Consider the following 11,059-nt stretch of genomic DNA (forward strand, 5'->3'; position numbering starts at 1 on the left):
CCACAATTAGAGATTTTATGAGGGCATATTTGCCCGAAATGAAATATCGATTATATAAAGAAAACTCATAAGATATAACATTGCAAATGCCCTTCTAATTTTAGCTCAAAATCAGCTGTTTAAAGTGGACACCCCTATAAAATAATTTAGACTTGTCCATACAGGTGAATAACACACCTGAGTGACCACCCATCAATGCTTTCAATGTTTGCCCTTATTTAAGAGGAGAACACTTATACACAAAATTCACTTTGAGAGACATTCTTGAATCAGGATAATATACATGTACAAAAAACAGGATCCCGCAGAGATCAACCGGCATCATCCGTCAGATTCTTCTACAACAAAAAGAATATGCATCAAGTATATGATTTGTATTTAAAAATCAAATTTTAAATAACATCCCATAAAACTCCATTATATGGGAGGGATGTGGTGGGATTGCAATGTTATATTTTATGAGTTTTCTTTATATAATCTATATTTCATTTCGGGCAAATATGCCCTCATAAAATCTCTAATTATATTTCAGAAAACATCATAAGATATAACATTGCAGGTTCAAAGCTACAAAATTATTATATGTATACTGACCTAATTCCAACACTGCTCTAGAAAACTTATTTGTTCCATCTTTTAACCTGCAATAAAATTTGAAAAATGTTCCAGCATTAGTCCAATCTGCCATTTTAATAACATCATCAACAGAAACACCACTTCTAAAGGCTTTACTTGTACTGGCCCCTCTTGCTGAATGCGCTTTAAATTTAGTGGTATCTATACCAGAGAGGGTCATCATATCTTTAACCCAATTTGAGGCTGTATTACTGGTTAAACCTTTGTGAGGTCTAATAATTGTTCTCAATAATGGATCATTTGAATGATCAGGATTTCTGAAAGCTTTAGTTCTCTCAAAATATTCCGTCAAACAATCAATAACACACAATTTTTGATTTTCTTCTTGCTTTGCATAAAAAACTTCACGAGACTTGCAGTCTGTTTGTGTTTTTGAAAGACCAGGTAAGTAGAATGTTATACCTTGTTGGGTCACCCTCATAAATTTCTTATCTAACCTAGCTATTTCTGAAACTCTTTTAGGAGCTGTAATGGCTAAAAGTGTAGCTAGCTTTTTAGAGAGTAGCTTTAGTGAAAGGTCTTTGTTATCTGGAAGAGAGATCAAGAACCTCAAAAGAATATCTATGTCCCATGTGTCTTTGTATCTTGGTAAAGGGGGGTTCCCTCTAAGAATCCCTTTCATTAGCATCTTAACTAAATGGTGCTTACCTATAGGTTAATTATTGACGTAGGGAAGAACAGAAGAGATAGCCGATCTATGTACATTAATTGTTATATACTGGAAGCCCTCATAGAACAAGTAAGTCAAAAATTCTAACACCTGAGCTACAGGTGCTGAAAATGGATCAATTTCCCTTCTATCACACCAGCTACCCTACTTTTTCCAGGCTGAATTGTAAGAAGCTTTTGTGCCCTTCCCCCATGAGTTATAGATAAGGTCTTCAGCTTCTTCTGATAATTGCATTGTTTGTATGGATCTCCTGAGACAACCCAACCTCGTGGTTGGAGAGAATTGTTCATTACTAGAGGGTGGGGATCCCCCTTGTCCGATAACAGAAGATGAGGAAATGTTGGGAGGAGAATTGGATTCTGAATGCAGAGTTTCAGTATTGTTTCATACCAAGGCTGGGCTGGTCATGCTGGCGTTACTAGAAGGATAGTTGATTTCTCTTTCTGTACTTTTGCTAGACACTGGGATATTAAGCAAAATGGGGGAAATGCATAACCCTTTATTCCCTTCCATGGATGTAACAGGGCATTGTGAGCTATTGCTTCTGGGTCTGGGAGCCAACTGATGAATTGCTCCAGTTTTGTGTTTAACCTGTTTGCAAAAAGATCTACATTGCAATCTATTGTTCTGTTCATTAAAATCTGAAATATGTAAGGATCTAACCCCCAACTGCTTGAGTCCTTGTGATGTCTGGACTCCCAATCTGCCATAACATTTTCCCTTCCTGGAATAAATTCCGCCTTCACTAAAATCTCCCTTTTTATGCACCATTTCCATAGGTCTAACGCTAATTGATTGCAAAGACTGGACACTGTGCCCCCCATTTTGTTCACATAGGTCATTGTTGTTTTGTTGTCTGTTTGAATTAGCACAACTTGATTTAATTTTTGTTTTAAAAATGATTTCACTGCATGTGTTATTGCAAGGAGTTCTAGAATACTTATATGATACTGACTCTCGTTCTCTGACCAAGTTCCTCCTATTCTTAGATCTTGACAAACTGCCCCCCCCCACCCTAATTTGCTGGCATCGGTTTGAATGATTATTGACTTCTGATCTATTAACTGAACTATATTCTTGCCATTGGACTCTTTCAGGTGGTTGGTCCACCAGTTAAATCTTCTTTCATTGCCCGAGATAGAAAAACTAGTGCATCGTAATTCTGACCTTTTTTCAACACTTGATTTTTGGCCGTTTGTAAATGGCGATAATGTAATGGGGCTTGGTGAACAGCTTGCAAACTTGCTGTTAGGTTCCCTATGACCTCTGACTGCTTTCTTACAGATACTCTGTCTGTCTTTAAGACCTCTTGACATATTTTTATGATCTTTTTTATCTTTTCCTGTGGTAGATAGATTTTCATTGTCATAGAATCTATTTTGAATCCTAGAAATTCTATTACTTGAACGGGTGTGAATATTGATTTCTTGAAATTTATCATGAACCCCAAACTTTCCAGAATCTCTCTCACTTTTATGCCATCTAACACTGCATCTTCCCTTGTCTTGTTCAATACTAGTATGTCGTCCAAGTAAATCACCATTCTTAACCCTAATCGGCAAAGAAAGCTTATTGGGACCTTCATCAATTTTGTGAAAACCCAGGGAGCTACAGTTATTCCAAAGGGCAGACAGAGGAATTGGTAAATCTTTCCCTCCCAGGGAAATCTCAGGTATTTTTGATCTGCTTTGTAAATTGGAATCGTAAAATAAGCATCTTTCAGATCTATTTTTATTAACCAGTCCCCCTGTTGGATTATGTCTTTTACCTGATTGATGCCCTCCATCTTGAAATGTCTGTAAACCATGAAACCGTTTAGATCCCTGAGATTTACGATAGGTCTGTGCCCCCCTCCCTTTTTCTCTACCAAAAAAATGGGGCTTATGAAGCCGATTTCCGACTTTAGTTGGTTTACTTCGCAAATGGCTTTTTTCTCTAACATAGATTCTATCTCTTCTCTCACTATTTGGGATTTCTCTTTCGAAGTTATATGGCAATTTGATAATTTTGTTTGGACTGGGGGAATCTGGATGAATTCTAATTTGAGACCTTTTACTGTTTCTAATACCCACTGATCCTTTGATAATTTTTCCCAATTGTAAAGGAAATGTTTCATTCTCCCCCCCCCCCCCCCTACAGGAATATTCTCCTTTATTGGTTTGTAAGACATTGAACTCAAAAAGTTTACCTGATTTACTGATTCTCTGTTTTCCTTGTAAATGTTGCAGATCAGGGGGCTCCTCTGTAGCCCCTCCCTCTTTGGCTGAACTGCCCTCTGTAATTGTGGCCCCCAAACTGGAATCTGTTGTTCGAGGGCCCTGTCCGAAAAAACTGTTGAGATTTTTCACCAGATCTGAAAAAGTCTTTCTTGTCAGATGCATATTTGTCAGATTTAAAACGCTTTCTTGTTGGAAGAAGTTCGGACAACTCTCTGTTATCCTTGCTGTCCTTAGCAAGTAATTTCCTAAATTCATTTCCAAAGAGTTTGTCCTTTGATTTACGTAAGGCTTTTTTACCAGAACTGTCACCTATCAAATCAACTGATTCTGGAAGCAATTTGCTAAGTAAAGTCTTGCGACGATCTGACATATAAATGTAATGGGCATTCCCTATTAACACTAATGCTCTTTGGACAATGTTTATAACATCATTTGGGTCAATGCCTTTATTCGCGGACTTGAGTTTTTCAGCTTCTTGCCAGAGAATAGCCAATGGACCAGTAGCATCTAGGATTCGATTCTGTGTGTTTATGATAACTTTCTCTTTCTTGTTTGACATTGGGGTATTAAACTTCTTTCTAAAGAGTTTTTTAATGAATCGATCTGTTTCTTTTGATTTCAGTCGTTTTGTGTTTGGTGTTTTACAATTTGTTGTAATTTCTTGTCTTGTTGTTTTAGAGATTCCACCGTTAGCAAATTTCTCTATGTATTTGGAAATTCTACGATTAATTTTCTCACCTCCTTTGTTCTGTAAAACTTGAGAAGGATTAAACAATTCTGACTCGGAGAGCTCTGAGTCATCATCTTCTCCACTGTCTGAATCTGAACTAGAATCTGAATCTGACCTCTCGGTTTGTTTACGTTTCTTCTTACTTACATTCTTGTTAACTCGTACGTTTTCTTTTTCAGTAACTCGTTCGTTGAGCCATTCTCTTTCTTCGCCTTCCGAAGAAGACTCATTGTGACCCTGTACGCATGATACGTTTGGTCGTTTGTTTTTGCCCTGTCTTGGCATATCTTTTTTGCCCTGTAATGGCGTATTATTTGTGCCCTGAATTGGCGAGTGTGACTCTTCTTCCGAAGATAAGTCGGATATACGTTCATTTTCTGACAAATTTACCTGAACATTCAGTCTATCTGAAGTAGGCGTATGTCTCCCGGTAGCTTCGGGAGTAAATAGTTGACTTTGTGCCATAACTTAAGCTTACTCGGGAAAAGGACAGAGAACGTGGAACACGACCACGCACTCTGAGAGCTAAAATTGAAAAGCATTGATGGGTGGTCACTCAGGTGTGTTATTCACCTGTATGGACGAGTCTAAATTATTTCATAGGGGTGTCCACTTTAAACAGCTGATTTTGGGCTAAAATTAGAAGGGCATTTGCATTGTTATATCTTATGATGTTTTCTGAAATATAATTAAAAATAGTCTATACCTCTAGCTTTCTCAAATATATATTGCAATATAAATGTATAAAACGCTGATTCAAACATTTGTTTGAAAAAGCATTTTAAAAATTTACGATTCCATGCTTAATGGACAAACTCTTGGAACTGTTTATTTATGTTCATAACAAATTTGCAGATAAAAAAAATCAGCTTGAAGAAGAGATTTTACCAGTCTATAGTCTATACCTCTAGCTTTCTCAAAATATATATTCCAATATAAATGTATAAAACGCTGATTCAAACATTTGTTTGAAAAAGCATTTTAAAAATTTACGATTCCATGCTTAATGGACAAACTCTTGGAACTGTTTATTTATGTTCATAACAAATTTGCAGATAAAAAAAATCAGCTTGAAGAAGAGATTTTACCAGTATTGAACCAATGTTTTACTAAATAAAAACATGGCAGGAGCCGTGCTCATAACAAAGAATTATGGGCTCTGTGTCATGCTATATCTTTACGATTGACACTTTAATTTTGAAAGATCATTTTCTAATCAAGAAGGAAAAAACATAAAATTTGACCATAAGTGTGTCAATGAACCTTTAATGTTTAACAAATCTCTTGCGTTTTTTTTTGTGTGATTGGCCCCAATGTGCTCAGAAAATCAAATAACTGCGATAAAAACATTGTGTTTTTAGTTCAGAAAAAAAAATATGACCAACTGTCTAATCCATACAGTTGATACTTTTTTTCCTATGCTAGGCCATGGGTCTGTCGATAAGCAACGCATTTTCATAACTAAGCTTGATGATGGGTGTTGAAACGTCTTTACATGCCTATACACCCCTGTCAATGCTGTTTTGAAGAAAATGCTCTACATGTATCTCTAGATTTTCATAAGCATGAAATTCTTTCCACGCATTGACAGGTTGTGCCAAATCTACTATATTTCTACGACATATCAAGTAAATCGACTGAGAAAGTGTACAGTACAACTATAAGGGACAAAGGGGAAAAACATTAGACTAAAACAAAGAACTACACAGTATACATATGAACAAATAACAGTCTGTCAGTATAAAATACATCTCCATTATCAGGTTTGTCGTGAGTGGGACAAGCTTTCTTCCTCATTTGGGCTGCTCGATTTACCATCTACGAAAAAGATGAAAAGAAAAAGATAATTGAAAGACTTTATTAACTAAGTAAACATCTTTATTCAATCCAATTAAATATCCAAGGAAACATTTAAATAAATTAAATAACCATCTACAAAAAGAGCATTAATGTATTTTTTATTAACATTCATACATCAGGTGTTACCTGAAACATTTCATTAACTTAGGAAACATATACAACAGTAAATTCAATAAAAAAACAAATGCATGACAATTGTATTTTCGACATTCTTGTAAATGTGCACCCCTCCCCCAACAGTCGGTATAATTACTTTGTGATTGCTTTTGTTAAAAAACGCGTGTCCATGAAAGAAAACGACTAATTGTAACTGATTGCTTTTAACGTAATTCGATAAGTATACTGCCTTAACAGTTGTTTTATAATCAGACACAAATTCGACTTTAAGCTATATGATGGCTTGAATTTACTGGCTACTCTCGGTAACACACTGATGTTTATCTAAAGCTAAAGCTAAAGTTAACTGGTCACTTGTTAAAATGTTCACAGTGTCTGTTGATTTGACAACTTGAAGTCAGTACAGTGTACTCATATATACGTGAAAGTCTTTACTTTGTTACTCGTAAATACATAAACGACTTTACACATGTACACGTAAAGACGTCAGAGCCTGGACTGTGGTAATATTATTATGTGAAATCTTTTATTCTGGTTCACGTCAATTCGTGAAAGTATTCATTCGGGTACAGGGGATGAGTGAAAGCCTTCATTTTGGTACAGATAAATACGTGAAAGTACATGTATTTACTTTGGTACACATATGTTCGTGAAAGGTATTACTCCGGTACATGTGAATACGTGATATTATTTACTCTGGTACACATATATGTTCATGTGCATGAAAGTCTATACTCTGGTACATGTAAATATGTGAAAGCTTTTCCTCTGGTACACATAATGTATTGTCATTAAGAAAGGAATACCTGTAAGCGTACAATTGCAATAAACACATCCCACGCGGGTTAAAATATCGCTTTTATTTTTTTCGGAAAGGTGGAAATTAAATGAGACTATGGTATAAATTTGGCTTTCGCGATTTTGCATTCTAGCAATTTGATTCAAAGCGTTGAATCGTAGAATTAAGTACTCGTGCAAAATTAGTAATATGGAGTAGGTGAAAGATATAATTTACTTTAATATGTGAACGCTTTTTTTATTGTCCATGTAAAAACGTGAGAGCCTTACTCCTGTTGTATGGGTCAATAACTATTTCTTTTAAAATTTTCGCATTTCGTTTAGTCTACGTACGTTCAATTTTTCATTTTTGTTTGTGATTTAAAAAAATTGTAACCAGTGTTTTTTAATGAATTTTTCACGTACGTCTTTTTTATCCATGCATAGAAAGAACCCATTTAAAATGAGCAAATTAATATCAGCATATGTATTAAAATAGGTTTTCATTAAAGCTTGACATAGTCTTAAGATGGATCCAGTCAAATCTAACACCCCACAATCGAATTACTCACATTAACCTGAACAAGAGGCCTGTTGTTAAACAAGGTGAAACGTATGCAATCATGATACCAGTTCACAACTAAACATACGGTACATGTTAACACGTCTAACAGTTTGTTTTATGAACAAGTATTAAACAAATATACAGCTATTTAAAACGACAATCTTAAATACCTACCTTTTATAGCCTCTTGTCGTTCATAATGGCTGCAAACTAACAATTGTTTGGAAAAAATTGATCCGATCCAAAGACGGCGAGAGTTGACATCATAACACAGACTGAACGGAAATGAATACTCTTTAAGTTCTAGATGTGACAGAAACTGGCCTGAACTGTCTAATATGTGTATATTTCCCCGATTACAAACTAGAATGTTTGATAGGTCGTCGGTGCAGATCCCATGAGGCCATAGGTCTGATCCTGGTGGATGTCCTGTGTAAGAGAAACGATGTCTTCCTTCGCAATCTGTCACCACTACAGACCCTGAAGCATTGAACATGCTGATGCTGCAGTCAGATACAATGATGTCCCCATTGTTGTTTTCTGTTATAAAGTGAGGCTCCAAAAACATGTCAAGTCCTGTGTTGTCGTGTTGTATTGTCTGTATCAGTTTCCCTTTCTGGTTGTACCGGGCCACTTTGGAATACATTCCAACCAATAGATCCCCAGTAGAAACAGAAGACCAGACGCAGTATGGGTCCCATGTACTTTCTGTTTCCTGTATGAATGTTGAAGTTGTTTTCATATCCTTGGACAGCTTTTTGATATTATAATCCTTACTAATATAAATCAGTTCACCTTTACTATTTACAGTGTGTACACCAGCATGAAAAAAATCAAGATATAAATCATGAAAATCCGAGGGACAGCAAAGGTCTTGCACATGATGTAATGTGACACCTGTTGTGTTTGTCAGGATGAGACTGTGGTTATAACTGCTTACCCAGGCCCTACCTGATGTAACACAGGAAATGTGGACACAATTCTGGAGACCCGTCACCGTAAAAGAATGAAGCTCTTTAGAATAAGAAGACAGTTTCAGCTGACACTCCTCCACTTCCTGTCTTTCTATTTTAGTGGGTTGAATGTCACTTTGCAAGTCTTTCGCATTATTAATCTGTGGATGATCTATAAAATTAATAATTCAAGTTATTTCTACCAAACAAAGGAAATATCCAATCTTTTTTTCACTCTCTCTTTTATGAAAACAAGTGTCATAATAAAGAAACATGAACATCATATTTTTAAAACAATATATTCCTTCACAAATAATTTCCTAAGTTTGTAAACATAGTATTATCATTATTACATCTAAATCTTATTCGCGTATTTCAAAATATCATTTTGTAAACAAATATTATATTTTGTTTAGTTTATGTAAAAGGTTTCTTTCTGACACTATTTTATTATCAAATCTATAAATCGTTTTGTATTTGTAATTTGTAAAACATACACATGATATCAGATTGTTCAACATAACTGTATGAATATTATTATCATTATAAAAACCTGAGACTAAATTTTTTTTTTTCAAAATCGTCATTAAGCAGGTAAGGTTTCGAGCTCTACTTTTAAATAATGTAAGCTTTAATAAAGGTATTATAAAAAATCCAATAAATTGTTTTCACAGCGCACCTCTTTTGCAGTTGAGGCAAAATGTACATATTTTGCATATTTTGGTATATTTTACATAAAAGACTATAACTATCGTTTCGATCAAGAAACTATAGCTAGGGAGAGTTGTTCTAAAGCAAAGCAATGGGAATATTATTAAGTGATACTCATATTCCACCTTATATTTTTATTTCGTGGGCTCCCGTAAGAAAATGTTCAAAATTGAAAAGCAAATGCAGAATGCGCAGTTCTTTTCAACATTTCACCAACTACTCACGTTTAACGACTATAAATATCAATCGCTTTACATAATGTGCTATGTACAATTGATTAAAAAAGTCAACTTACCGGTCAGCAAAGTCTGGCGTGTTATAAACCTGTAGACACACACCGTGTTGTTGTTCTCTGATCCGACCCAGAGACGATGGGTTTTGACATCATAACTCAGACTTAGTGGTGAGAATATTCCCGAGGGTCTTATAAATAGGTAAGACAGGAATTGACCGTCCTTATCTAAAATGTGTACTGTTAAGTTTAATCCATCACACACTAGGATGTGTGACAACGCGTCAGTACAGATTCCTCGTGGAAAGATTCCATATCCATTCCCTTGGTATGTAAAACGATGATCCCCTTCATTATCTGTCACCACTACAATACCATCCCAAGTCCAATTATAACCACAGTCACACAGAGAAACGATAACATCTCCGTTGTTGTTTTCTGTTACAGAGTGTGGCTTTAAATATGTGTCGTTTTGTATTATTTGTTTAAGTTGTCCGGCGTGGTTATAACGAATTACAAGGCCTGTTCTACTTTCAGAGTAATAGACTCCAACCAGTAGGTCCCCAGTGATCAAGGAACAATACACACATCGCGAATTCAAGTTTGAATTAATAAGTGTTGTTGTTGTTTTTAGATCATTTGACAGTTTTTTAAGGTTACCATTTTTATCTATGTAAATTAATTCACCGTCTTTGCTTACCGTGTGTACTTTATTACCAAAAAAATAACCGTCAAACACATCATCAATGTGATGAAGATTTTCACCGTCTGTGTTTGTCAATATAAGATTCTGTCCTTCATCACTGATCCATACATGGTCTGATGTCACTCGGGAGATATGATAACAACTATCTACACCTGGCAGTGTGAGAAATTGATGGAGCTCAGGGCCAGGCATCAGTTTCAGCAAACTCTCATTTTTTACTTCTCGCACTCTTCTTTCTGTGATTTTTATTTCATTCAGTAGATTCGTTACGTCCTTCTTGTTGATTGACTCAATCATCGATAGCTGATTAATGTGTTGTTTAAGATAACGATTCTTTGGGAAGCGAGCTTTTTTTGTTAGGAACTTTACCGGATTAATTGCTGACCTCTCATGTCTATGTTCAAATTTCTGTATGCCTAATATATGTTCATTTATGTGCATCAACTGTTTCAAACACCGGTGTTTGAAATCAAAGTAACAAAACACATTGTTCATGAAATCGTTACGCACATAGTCAATGAGATTCCTCAGTATTTGGGCCTTAACTGTTATTTTTGATTGAAAGCAGGAAATTTTTCTTTGACATTTTTCGATATCAGATTTGATTCCTGTCAAAAGAACAGATCTGCTAAAGAGGATCTCACTTCTAATGACATTAATGATTCCATTGTATACTTGACGCTTTGTGTCCGATGCTGTTTTAACATATAACTGCCTGTGTGTTTTCTTTTTCTTGCAAATGGAACAGTCAGAAGATTGGCAACATACCCATATCTTTTCACAGGCCTCGTCAGAGTGTGCAGAAAGTTGCAAATTGTCTCCATAAACATTGTCAGAATGTGGCTTAGAAATGTTTTGATTTGGGAGAAAGTTTAATTTTTCA

The 11,059-nt window shown here is 35.5% G+C and overlaps 2 protein-coding genes across 2 annotated transcripts; both read right to left on the bottom strand.

The window, feature by feature from the left end:
• Nucleotides 1-104: 104 nt before the first annotated feature.
• Nucleotides 105-4,689, bottom strand: LOC128173025 (uncharacterized). The gene is made up of 4 exons (XM_052838780.1): nt 4,264-4,689; nt 3,495-3,659; nt 595-641; nt 105-338 (listed from the first exon to the last, which is right to left on the bottom strand). The coding sequence occupies exons 1-3, from the start codon at nt 4,538-4,540 to the stop codon at nt 637-639; spliced, it is 447 nt and encodes a 148-aa protein (XP_052694740.1). The 5' UTR covers nt 4,541-4,689; the 3' UTR covers nt 105-338; nt 595-636.
• An 862-nt stretch (nt 4,690-5,551) lies between these two features.
• On the bottom strand, nt 5,552-10,709 carry LOC128172975 (uncharacterized). Its single transcript, XM_052838718.1, has 3 exons — nt 9,534-10,709; nt 7,749-8,699; nt 5,552-6,073 (listed from the first exon to the last, which is right to left on the bottom strand). The coding sequence occupies exons 1-3, from the start codon at nt 10,669-10,671 to the stop codon at nt 6,015-6,017; spliced, it is 2,148 nt and encodes a 715-aa protein (XP_052694678.1). The 5' UTR covers nt 10,672-10,709; the 3' UTR covers nt 5,552-6,014.
• Nucleotides 10,710-11,059: the final 350 nt, after the last annotated feature.

The sequence above is a fragment of the Crassostrea angulata genome, chromosome 2 (genome assembly GCF_025612915.1).
Source record: "Crassostrea angulata isolate pt1a10 chromosome 2, ASM2561291v2, whole genome shotgun sequence".
Taxonomy (NCBI): Eukaryota; Metazoa; Mollusca; class Bivalvia; order Ostreida; family Ostreidae; genus Magallana; species Magallana angulata.

Coding starts and splice junctions, on each gene's coding strand:
- LOC128173025 (XM_052838780.1), bottom strand. CDS start 4,540: ATGCCAAGACAGGGCAAAAACAAACGACCAAACGTATCATGCGTACAG. Junction 3,660..4,263: donor AGTTTTACAGAACAAAGGAG/GTGAGAAAATTA, acceptor AGACTTTTTCAG/ATCTGGTGAAAAATCTCAAC.
- LOC128172975 (XM_052838718.1), bottom strand. CDS start 10,671: ATGAACAATGTGTTTTGTTACTTTGATTTCAAACACCGGTGTTTGAAA. Junction 8,700..9,533: donor ACGCCAGACTTTGCTGACCG/GTAAGTTGACTT, acceptor TTAATTTTATAG/ATCATCCACAGATTAATAAT. Junction 6,074..7,748: donor ACGACAAGAGGCTATAAAAG/GTAGGTATTTAA, acceptor TCTTTTTCGTAG/ATGGTAAATCGAGCAGCCCA.